Source organism: Lutjanus erythropterus, chromosome 9 (genome assembly GCF_056507025.1).
Source record: "Lutjanus erythropterus isolate fLutEry1 chromosome 9, fLutEry1.hap2, whole genome shotgun sequence".
NCBI classification, from domain to species: Eukaryota; Metazoa; Chordata; class Actinopteri; order Lutjaniformes; family Lutjanidae; genus Lutjanus; species Lutjanus erythropterus.
Genome location: NC_139325.1, coordinates 5,676,848 through 5,689,858, shown reverse-complemented (window position 1 = coordinate 5,689,858; position 13,011 = coordinate 5,676,848). Strand labels below are relative to the sequence as shown.

Here is a 13,011-nt window from a genome sequence, read left to right as displayed (position 1 = left end):
TTACGTTTCCACAGCCAGACCTTATAGTCATAATGACTGTAAGTGTTGTCAAATAAATTGTGTCCACGATACACTAATAAATAATTGAAGGTCAGGATTTTTTATACAGTAAATAAGTTAATAAATAAATAAATAAATAATTTGCATTAAGGTTAAAATTTATGTATTGAAATCTGTTGTGTAAAAGGTCAAATAATATAATTTACTAAAATGTTGCAAGCACATATGCTCTAGTTCACTGTTTAAATTGTACATTTATTGCCCGGAACCAATGTTTTCTTTTTGTGGCGCACCTACGGTCAAGTTTTTTGTGGGACTACATACAGCGCAAGGCGAACGCCTCACGAGTCCTTATCTGTTTCTTGTTCAATTCATGTTAATGTCTGAAGCCTATAAGCATACGATAAAGAGACTTTAAGGAACTTAAAGAAACTTGAAAGGATTTTCATGGACCAAACCCCTCTCAACAAGTGGCCAACGAGTTCTCATGGCATATGTGTGACGGCGAGAAGGAGAGGAGGTAGCAGAAATATGCCCAAGCAATAAAACGCCCGTTTTAAAGAACTGACCTGTGTCTGTATTGTTGTGGAGAGAGCTACAATGACAGACATTTATATATATATATATATATATATATATATATATATATATATATATATAAAACTTTTAATTTCTGATTCAATTTCCGCCTATAATTCATGTGTGTTTAGATGTATAGATTTCAAAGAAAGACAAAGGTATTGATGGATTTTTTTTCTTTATTATATGCAATAACTGTCTGCTAAGTTGAAAATTTGGTGACATTCTGATCAATATTTCCAGACATATATGTGATAGGCATTTGTTGTAGGCATTCTTCCTTTTAGAAAAGCTTAAATTTTCATTATTTTTGGTTTTGGGGAAGATCCAGATATCAACCAAAAATAATTTTGCAGTGAATTACTTTTAATAAACAATCCACTTCGAAACTTAGACATATTAAACTAATGAAAAAACATGTTTGTGCATTGTTCTGCCTCATACAGGGGTACTTTTTTGGGGGGGGGGTTTGTTCCTCTACTATAAGTTTGAAAAAATGCATGCCATATTACAGTTATACTAGTTCTCCCATGAAACAACTATTCTCTGTGCTCTATAGCAGCTGCTCTCTGTCTGAAGAGTGAACAGTTTCGTGTGTAGGGTAAAAATAATTAGGGAAAAATAATTCATGTATCTGCCCCGAGATTCAAAAACAGCCCAAAATTTTATGTGTTCCTACTTGGCCTACCTTTCCACCAAGTTTCCTGAAAACTGAGCCAGTCATTTTTCTGTAACCCTGCTGAAAAACAGACAAACAGCAGTCTGGAAAACACAACCTCCGTGGCGGAGGTAATAACATGATAATTCACGGAGATGCACAATATCCTGGATGACTCACACTGACGTATAACATCCTGTAAATATCTTCGTTGGAGACGTCACTGTCACCGCTTTGAAGATTCTTCAAATGGCTGTTGTGACCCCACTCTCCCCTACAGTCCATCTCATCCCAGAGGAGAAAACAGCCATAAACCCGACGCTGCAGACAGTGGGACGTTCTGTCTGTGTGTCCTGCTCTGCGCGTGTGTGTCCCGGCCCTGACGATCTACATATGTATGCCGTCCGTGTCATATTTACTCCCCCGGTCATATGGAAGGTGTCTGGATTGCTGTTTGAGAATAGTATACCCCACTTAGCTCTGTATTTATATTAAATATTAAATCCAATTTAAATACAAAATTACCATATGAAATATTAACAGAGAGTGTAAATATTTAATGTGAGCCCTTTACCATAGGCCTGGTATTCATTACCATGCAGTGCTGGATTTTAATGGCCAATTTCCCCCTGAGACTGTGTGTGGGTTCCCCTCTATTTTTTCCACCTCGGAGCTGCAGCAGGGGGCGCTGTTGCTCTGCGCTCCGAGCTTTGCTCAGCTCATCCAAAACTAAAGAAAGAAAGGAAGAGAGACGTACTTGGAGGAAATAAAAGATGCAGTTTTTGCACAGTGAATTACCGTGTGCTTTTACTCTCTGTAAAGCCATAGGTCAGAACGTCACGAACTGGGTTAATTCTATAGTTCTCTGCTTAAAGAGCAACAATGAGGCATCAGCTGTGTGATGTAAGTGTGTTTTCATGTCATCCACTTAATGCATGCTGGGAAAAACTCCAGGTGAAGGCAACACACATAAATCAGATACTTTTCTATTAATTCATCCCAAAGAAAAAAAAAAGAATTTCCATCTTAAGCCAGTAGGGGTCAGGCTTACACTGCTTCATAAAGGTTTTTCATGTGTTCTTTAAATTACAGTAAGAAGAGAGGAGTGGCTGACTGTTTGTTTCTCTATGATTGATCCCTTCAGCACACAGCCTTGATGTCTATAGTCTTGCCACATTACAGTAGAAGGGGATTTCCATTTACAGTACAGCATGTGCAAATTAGACTGTCCTTCAGGTCCAATGCACCGCCTGGAACCCCACATTTCCCCATGAAACTCATAAATCAGGAAAGGTAGCACTTTTCTTCTAATTTTTTCCAAAAATATGCAAGAAATTGAAGTTTATGTTTCTAGAGGGAGAGATATAAAAGATGAAGAGGCGATGTGAAGTTGGAGAAAAGAGAAAAAAGCTGTGATTTAAAGAAATTAGCTTTATAGAGTGGCGGGGAGGAGGTGTAGGGTTAGGGATGCATGGGCACGCAGCTCCTCTGAGGCAAGGCGGGGAGGAACATTAATCATTGGGAGACATCTGTTCATTCTGCTGCTTTACAATTCTGTCAAAGAGCTCGGACTCCCCCCCTCACACACACACACACACCCAGCACCACCACCACCCCCGCTCCCCACCCCCCCGACCATCCACTCAGAAAAACCTGTCCTCCGTTAAGCATGGACAGGCAGAGTGAAACATCAGAGTCAGCCTCCGCTAAGAGCCGCCTTCAATTTGATTTCCATTCGAGCCAATTTAAGACGAACAAAACACAGGGGGACACGCGGGGAAAAGGGGTGCACTGTGTAAATCAGTGCTATTATCTGCACGCGGCTGGTTTTATGGAGCAACAAACTCGCGTGTCATCGAGGAAAACAGTCGGGCATGTGCACATGTCATCAGCAGACACACCCTCACACACATCAACATTTCCATATGTCACTTTTGGGGACGTTGTATTGACTTAAATTCATTCTTCAGAGGATCACTGACCCCACACTTTAACATAACCTTGAACTAACATGAGTGAAATCACAAAACCTCTGGTGAATTCTTAAACAAGGCTGCACCACATGCTAAATTTGTCCGAAAACACAATTTAGAGCTAAATAGTTTGTGAAATGAGCCTTAGATTGAAAAGCTGGTGCAGTAGGTGCTGTAGAAAAGATTAATGTGAAATGGTTTGCCTAAATTTTCCTCAGTCACCATCATTTTTTTCTAATAAGAATAATACTAAAGTTTATTTGTATGGCACTTATCAAAACCACCATCACAAAATGCTAAAAATAAATAAATTACCTCGATATATATTCACACACAAAACATAACAATCAAACACACTGTAAAGTATGAATAAAGACACAGGCAGAAGAAATAAAAGAGGAATAAAACTGAAAAACCACGAACAATTAAAAAACAGGAATAAAACACCAAAGAAAAAATATAAAAACAATGAGTGAATGAAAACTTCAAATGATGACATGAAAAAATGAAGTGTGTCAGCAAGAATAAATTAGTGAAATTAAATTAGGAATGAAAATAAACCTATAAATTTTTAAAAAAGGAATTATAAGAAAGCCTTTGGTTAAGAATAAGTCTTCAAAAGTTAATTAAAAGAAGATACTAATCATTTCTTAATGTTAACACATTTCTCCACACCCTAAATGACAGAAAATCATTTATAACTAATTAGCACTATATTATGTTATCATGTGTAGAAGAATGTGATTGAATGATGTTGATTCTGACATACTGGACCCCACTGTTCCTGAAATACCAGTCATGTTCTGAAATCTACTGCATAACCAGGGGTATTTTTCATTAATTACCACCAGTGTGCATAGTGGAATTTTGCATGACTTCTTCTTTGTTTTGATATCGGCGTTATACATCAGGCATCAGCTGCCCTGCTCTCAAAGTCTGAGCATCGGCCATCGAAAAACTCATATTGGTCAACCACTGATGTAAAAATATAAATAAAAGAATTATGAAATAATAAAATATTATAGAAGGATGAATTAAGGTAAATTAAACATGGAGTAAAACTTGTGTCAATATAAATCTATACTAATTATTTGGATTTTTTTTGTCCTTGCATCAAGAAAAAAGGTCGTATTCAGAGGCGGTATCATTTCATGAGCTTTTGCTTAACACACAAAATGTTTTCAGCCGTCTGGCCGTCATCAGTACACTGTTCAAATCATCAGGTGAGTTGGCAGGTGAGGGCAACTGTTGATTATTGTGACCTGACATAGAATGGAACCACACAGAGTGAACTACACAGCTCACTGACACGCCTCACAACTCTACACACATATTGTTCTGGATTTTTTTCAGACATTGTTAATGAACATGATTGACACACAAAGGAAACACAAAACAAGTATAGTATCACTAGTTCTTCACTGTTCATAAATCAGATCTGACAAATAGTTGACCAACATCATAAGATTCCAGAAAAAGGATCAGATTGTTTTTCTGATTCATGCCAGTGTTGTGTCCTGAAATTGGATTTGCAACTGTGCATTTAGTGAAATTGAGTAATGTTCTGAATGAGAAGATTTTGTTTCAGATTTATAGTCACTATAATAATATCAAAATCCCATTTGTGTGTACTGTTCATACCCAGCACTGGTTCAGCAGTAGCCATTCAGATTGTGTACTGAGCTCTCTGTGAGGTAGTTTTCATTGTCACTGGTCAAATCTGTTATCCTGAATCAGTTTCAAATCGTACCCGTTCACAAGGGATTCACATACAGTGATGTGTGCATGATGCCAGTGTATGAACCCTTCTTCTTGTGCCTAAGGGTGATCGTCAGGGTTCCCCTTCACATTGGGATCCTGCATCATCCTGTCAGGGTTTATTTCACAATAACGACCTGCTCACTGTACATTATCCCCACATAACCACACGTGAAGCCAAATGCACTGAAACCTTCAGGATTCTAACTTTAACTGTGCATGTAAACAGCTCAGTTTGAGTTTTTAACACATCAAGAGTAAGCTGAGAGGACATTTTGGGCTCTTGAGGCACCTTTTGGGTACTCTAACAAAATCAGCCAGTGTATCTTTAATGTTCCACATATTTCTGTGCAGAGCGAGGACCCTATAAATCTCTCTTATCTGCTCAGATTGGTCCTGCTTGTTCGGGAGCCCTGTTATATTTTCAGTGGGAGTATCAAATCAAATCTGAATTCAACCTGTGAGCGTACAGCAGTCCAAATGGTGTCCTCCCATTGGCAACAGAGGAGAGCAGAAGATGAATGAGGCCTTTCCGTGGCTTTTGAGGACTGCAGGCATGAGGGTGCTTTGTCATCATAATATTGAAAGTGAGTTTTGCAAGAGTTTGTGCCTCTCGGCCACGGAGGTGTGTGCTGCCTTGTTTCACAACTCATTAGAGTCAACATTTTGATTGACTGCCTGCTATTCAAGCTGATATTGGAGTTCGTACAAATTTCTAAAGCTCTGTGGAACTTTCATATTGAGAGTTTCTATATTTATAGCGGTACGTTTTGACCTTGACAGCAGGAGAAATATCTAAAATTCTCAGAAGGACAAACTGAACCACACATTCCTATTTCTCCTCCTTAAACTCATTAATTATATTTAATTCCTCTGCCTTTCTCATTTATTTCAATGAAGCTGCATGCTTCATGTTTTCTTCCTCTGTGGTCTGTGCAGAGTCATCTTCTACATAACCTTTTGGTTTCTCCTCTTAATTTGTCTTATATTTCAGTGATTTCTTTTAAGATACTAGAATTGCGTCTGATTGGCCAGAGGGCATGTAAACAGGCTTGAGGAGAAACAGATTACATGTAACAGGATTACATGACTAGGGTAAAAAAAAAAAAGGAACTGTATTCAATTACAGTTGCAGAAAAAAGACAGAAATACAATTTTAAAATACATTTTAACATAAAGAACAAATGACTGTTGCCCTTCACAGAGGTCACAGTGCTCCTCTGAATGCCAGCTAACCTCAGTCGATTCATCATCGTGGCCTCTGGTGAAGAAATGCTTCTGTGTTCTGCTGGAGTTTTTAAATCAGAAAATAGAAACAACATCACAGTATAGCGACGGCTTTGCTCTCAGCTGTGAAAATGCTGTCATCAACCAAGAACTCAACAAACTATTTAAAGAAACATTTCCAGAAAAGATGAACCACTAATATTAACCATACAGACCAACCGCTAACATGAGCTACACCGAAATCCTGTTACAGCCAGCTTATCTGTCAATACTACTTATGATAGTTTACTTGAGTGTGCAGTGTGAATAGCATACTTAACAAAGTATATCTAAATGTCTGTAATTACCTGGATCAGCCAATCCCAAACTTAAGAACACCACAGCCCCATTTGAAACCTGAAAATCTTCTGCAGTTCAACCAAACTTTTAATCACAACTCTGATCGAAACAAGCTTAAATGTACTGATGATGAATATAAGACACATTCCAGTGGTAATGTGACAGGTCACCAAATACTGTGTATGGAGAGGGCAGGGATTATTTGCATATTCCTGAATCCTTGAATACTAAATGAAGACAAGGTGTAGAGCTATATGTCAGACATTTTACAAGGTATTTGAACTTATTTTGCAAAGAAAAAACATATCAGACACAATTTATTAATTTTGCAGAGCATTTTATTAAATAAGACATGACTGGAGGAGGACCTCAAATCTATAATGGACATAAAAGATTCTATTAGTCCAGACTAATACCTCGTCGTGTTGAGGTAATCCAAAAGTAAGGGAAAGTAATCAAGTTACATTACTTAGCAGAGCATATTTTTAAAGTAACCCTCTTAACCCTGATAATAAGTATGTAATAATCACCAAACTGTCAAAAAAAAAAAAGTTAGGCTGCAATGAGCACTGCTTTACAGTTATGATTAAATCAGAGCTTTTTCTACAATGTCTCTATTTTGACATGAAAAGTAGTAAAAACAGGTGTTATAAATGATGCTGTTGCGCATGTTGTCTTTCTTTCTATCAGAAAAGATAAAAAGGAAAGAGATACTGTTTTTGAATTTAGTCCCATTATATTAACAACTCACACCAAGAAAATCTAGATGGACAAACAGCAAAAAATATGTACTTTTGATTTTTGGGTGAGCTGTCCCTTTAAAGACAGAGACAACACACACACACACACACACACACACACACACACACACACACACACACACACACACAAACAGTCTGTAAAAGAAAAGATGTTCCTGGGCAGCACATTTGAACATTTACTTTATTTGTACAAGAAACTTTCTCCAAAGTATTCTATACGGTGTATCTATGGTAAAAGCGGGCAGGCTGTGTAAGGTTATACAAGTCTTCTGACTCACACTCGAGCCTTAAAATAAGCTCAACAAAGTAGTCTGGCACTTTTTTTTTTTCATTCTGACTACAAAGAAAAGCAGCAGCCGAATACGTCAGTCATGATTGTTTAAGAAATGTTTGAAATTCCATCAGGACTTTCTGAAGAGTCACAGAGCTATTAAAGATGTCACAGAGAGATTTTGCATCACATTTCTATGCTAATGAGGGCTGTTCGCCGTCGAAGAGACTCAAAGAGATCGGGGCCAATTCTATACGTCTGTTTTGCTTTGTAATGTGCAGACGCATAGATCTCGTCCACGCGTTTGTTGTTCTTGTTGTATCTCACCAGAACTCTGTCCATGTTGCTTTTAGGGTTTTTGCGGTCATAGTACTTCCTGACTTCGTCTGGCAGGTCCTCGGCGTGAGGCGCATTGAGGTTCCCGATGGTGTAGTACCTGTACTGCTGTTTGTCCTTTATCACGGGAAGCAGAGGATGGGCCCCGCGGTTCAGGAACTCATGAAATCCATACACCCCTTTTGTGGGGTCGCACAGAGCCACCATGTTGTTGTCCAGGCATTCCTTAACGTACCACACCAGCAGCTTGAGTCCGTGGCGAGGCGGTGGCCGACCGAACCCGCTGTCCTGCAGCTGTTGATCTGAATCTAAGGTTTTCAGAGTCGAGGCCAGAACAACTGAAAACACCAACACCAAACGGAACAAGAACCGCATGTCTTTACCCCGTGCCATGTTGAAGGTATCTGTGAAAAAAGACCCGTGATGAAAACACGCCACTTTATGTGAATGTAACACAAGAACTGAATCCTTTCACGACTTACCTCTCAGTTCGTCTGCGCTCTCAGCTTAAGTCTATACTTGCCGCTGCAGATGAAAGCTCTCTGGGCCCTGTGGTTGACTTCTCTCTGTTTTGTGCGCAGGATGAAAGCAGCGCACTTGTCATTTTGACCAGAGGTAAAGCTATTTTCACTCTCTATCTGAGAAGAAAGAGGAAGTGCTGCAGTGGCTGCACAGCTGGAGCCTGCTGCAGAAAGCTTGGTGTAAATTTAGACAAGTTAAGAGGGAACCGTGTATGTATGTAATGCTGGAATCATAAAAGAAGGTTTCCACACCACAGCTCCCTTAAGTGCAATTTATTGGCACATACACAAGCCAATAAATTGCACTTGAGCGTGTGGACCTCATTTTATGTTGCCATTGCTGTCTTCTAATGGTCAAGCACCTGCCTTAAATGGTATTTGGATGTGTGTGTCTATATGCACCGTATGTAATGCTGACAGAGGTATCAAAGTGCAATGTGTTAAGACTTGGTGTTAACAAAGTCAACATTTCAGCTCACAGGAGTCTGTGGTCGTGACCACGAATGGCTCAGTGTTTTACTTCTGCTTTCACTATCACATCTGAATAACATCTGCTTAAATGAAGCACAACAGAACAGCTTTACAACAGGATAACAGATTAGTAACAGCATGACAGTTGCAGTAACAGCATCCCAACTTGTGCTGACTGCATCCCAGCAAACACATTGTGCTCCAGTCAGACCCTCTCTTCCAAACCAGGAACTATTTGTCTTATTGTTGCTATGAAAAACTTTTTTTTGCTTTATTTATACAAAACATTTGGCTGACAATTTATTTTATCTCAGGCTGTACGGACTTGGCTCAGGAATTGAAAGGTGGCCAGTTTAAGTCCAGCTCAGAGGAGTCAGACCGGAGTGTGGGCTGGTAGACATCTGGGAAGGCCTGGGTGATATAGCTGAAAAGAAATTACAATTGTAAAGATTCATATCGGTCAATATCAATAATGGGGTTAAAACAGCTGAGATGATATCATGAGTATGTTGTATTATCACTGGGCGATATAGACAAAATCAAATATCATAATTATTTTTGACCCAATACCCTGATATCTACATTGTGACAATACTGTAAGGATGATTATTGGTGCTTTCACAAAATATTACCCCAATGAGATTTAATAAATAATCATCAGTATTGTGGCTGGAATGACTAAGTGGGTAAAGGAAAACTTTAGAATAGCTAGAACACTGTCATAAGTTCAGAAAATTGCATCACTTTACTGTAATGCAGCCCTTAGAACCAGGAAAAGACAACACATAAATCATATTATGATAATAATGATATCCAAAATCTATCACAGTATATAGTCTCATATCAAAATACAACATAATATTGATATATTGCCCAGCCTTAAGTCTGAGTAGGAGATTTTTGGATGTCTCTGGACGTGCAAGACATGATTAATTTATGAAATATTTCTTAATTGTGACTAAGCAAATAAATAGTATGTATAATTTATTAACAACATATTTATTGTTCTTACTGGACAGAGAGTGCACGAGAGAGTTTTACGTGCTAAATCATGGCTAACACTGAACATCAACACTGGACAGAAATCAGAAAAAAAGATGTCAAAAACTTTTACTACAGGTCCTCAGAGGACAAGATGTTCAAAAGATGTTTTTTGATCTGTGTTTCAGGTCTCTATGTATGAAATTACAGAGTTAGAGTAAAGAGTGAAAGAATCTAATTTTCCTTAGAGGGAAAATACAGTATGCATTTTTCTTCTTCCTCTTTGGTTCTTAAATGGTTGTGATCAGACGGCCACACAATGTCCACACTGTGTACAAAGTCTCAATGCCCATTTTTGACTTGAGGCCCATTTTTTAAAAGCAAAAACTTCAAATATAAAATACACATTTCACATATTCTAGGTAGAACTATCTGAAAGGGTCCCAAGCTTATTCCAGGAGCAAAAAAGGGTTCTCCTATAGAGACAAGCTGAAGAATCATTATGGTTAAAGTTAGCACCTTTATTTGTAAGAGTGTATTTGATAGTTTGTTAGCTGTTGTAAGTGAGGCAGAGCTCATCAGGGTGAGTTTGTGAAACTCAGGCTGAGTTTTAAGCTGTCTTGGGGGCTGTCTCCTTTGAGAGACACAGCCTATGATGGTGCAGCCTTTAGAGTAGTAAGAGCTAATAGGCTGAACCTGCACCTCTTCCCCAAACGAGATGCCATTGGCAGGTTCTGCTCCTCACCTCACGGAGACCGTGCTTGTTATTCACAGCGGGGCATTTGGGGCTGATGCAAAGTTAGCCAAGAAAGAGAAGTGAAAGAGGCACCTGGCTGTGGAGTGGAGACCTGCAGGGGAATCACAACTTTTGATAAGCACAGTATGGATAATGTTCCAAAAATGTTGAAGTTTGATTGAGCATTTTATAAGACGACATTGATGAGCATCGTGCAGTGTGACTGCAAAACACATGGCTGCAAGGATTAAAATATAAAGAGCTAAATAACATCAGTGGTCACCAAAGGCATTCTCCCAGGAAACACATGAGAGAGCGACACATCCATCTCTATGGAGCTGTCTTTGCCCATAGTCATTATTGGACAAGTGTAGCACACTTTCCCCTTTTTATCCTCTTCTTGTCTCAGCACCAGTCTGGGCTGACAGGTTGTAGTGGCTCAACCAGCTGACTGAGGTGCTGAGTGGAGAGAGCGAATTACAACTGGCCCCGAAGACGAGTTAATAGAATGGAATAGATGGTGGGACACCGAGGGCTGTGAAGGACATGCTGGTCTTTTCTTCCAAAATTAAAAGCAGCCATGTCACAGTGCCTCTTACTCATGGATGAGAGCAGCCATACATCATGTCCCGTGACCATGCTGTCCACTGGGTGAATACAAGCACCGTAAAAGCAGCGAGACAATGTGTGTGTCAGTGGTAAACACTTAACATGATATTAATTAATGGTACTGAGTAAAGGTGCCGATTGTGTCTTTAGATGAGAGTGAATCAGTAAATAGTGTTAGTGATGGTGTAATTCAACTTTTTACTGTGAAAAACTATGGCTCTATCATAAAAAAACAGTTCTTAGAATGGAGTTTGGTGCAACAATACCAAAACAGGAAAATAAAGTGTCTTAACAATATAAAAAGTGACAGATGTCTGAAATACAAAATCTGATGATCCCATAAGCTTTTAAAGTTTGTCTGGTGGGAATCAGACATAAGAATTAAATACCATTTGCAGAATTTACAAGAATGCCCAAATAATTAAGAATTTGTCACAGTAAGTACATTAAGAAAAAGTTTATTCAATTTCTCCTCACTCAAAAACTCTTATGCCCTCCATTATTTTGCTTAAAGTCAGCTCCTTCTTGGTTTTTTTTAGCATAACGTCCAAACTTGGGTAGAGGCTTAGTAAAGACCCAGGGGTGGGTTGTACTAACTTGTCTTTGCTAGGCTTGGTCCTAACTGCTAAGTCAGTCTTAGTTAAAACCAGTCTTTATAATGGACTTAACATTGGTTGCAGCATGGTTTGCTAGAATACACTGTTAACAATAATCCACTGTCTTGCTGATTGTAGCTAATCATTTCTAATTTGCAGCAATATTATGAAGGATCAAAAGATAAAGAAATGCAATTTCATCTCAATTGAGGAAAGAAAATTACTAGAGCCAGAAAAAGAAAATACTGACTGTTGAGTTGTCCAATGTGGTAATGAGTAAGAAGCAGCTGACAAAAGATGTAAACAGTTCAGTAAAATAGATTTCACCATTAACCACAATATGCCCTGACTTCCTTAAAAAATGTGCAAATTTGAGAGTTGTTGAGTGAGAAGAAAGTTAATAAACTTTGTGGAACGCTCAAATTCTTAACTATTTGGGTCTTCTTGTACATTCTGCACATGGTATTTAATTCTTATGTCTGACTGAATATATTAATTTCCCATCTGCAAAGCTTTCATTTTCCACACACTTCTGTTAAATAACTCGGCATTTTGAGCGTTCATGTCAGAGAATACAAGGTATTCCTGACTAAAGACTGTATTAATCACCTAGATCTTCAGTTTACACCTGCTCCTGACTAAGCGTAACATTTACACCCGGTCTTTGCAAGAAGAAAGCTTAAGCCTAGATAGTGCAACCAGTGACTTAGTTAAAACCAACTTCGCTAGAGACCAGACATAAGTCCAGTTGGTGCACCTGGCCACTGAGTTTTAGCACAGGAACCTTATATCCTGACTACTTTCAAAAACACAGCACATGACAGATACTGTAGTTCATAATGACAGATTTCACTGATTATTATTATTTTTTAATGTATGTAGCAGTAAATTTCACATTAAATAATTAGGCAGGCAGGGACTATTACACATTCAGTAATGTAACTGCACTGCACTTCCTGTGTGATAGCAGCTCCTGTGGTTTCATGTAAATGCTGATAATCCTCCAGTCGGGTACAATATGTCACCAGACTAAGGTGACCTCTATCTTTTTGTGCATGTACAGCAGTTCAGGCTTCAGTATTTATGTTGTTTACTGTGTGAATAAAACATCGAGCCTTTACACACTATTATCACATTTCTACAGAACTGTAATGAATGTGGCACAGGTAAAAGGACAATGGGAATATACTGTAGA

The 13,011-nt window shown here is 38.7% G+C and overlaps 1 protein-coding gene across 1 annotated transcript; it reads right to left on the bottom strand.

The window, feature by feature from the left end:
* Nucleotides 1-7,393: 7,393 nt before the first annotated feature.
* LOC146320995 (uncharacterized) lies at nucleotides 7,394-8,302 on the bottom strand. Its single transcript, XM_084725603.1, has one exon. It carries the CDS (start codon nucleotides 8,293-8,295, stop codon nucleotides 7,753-7,755), a length of 543 nt encoding a protein of 180 aa, XP_084581729.1. The 5' UTR covers nucleotides 8,296-8,302; the 3' UTR covers nucleotides 7,394-7,752.
* Nucleotides 8,303-13,011: the final 4,709 nt, after the last annotated feature.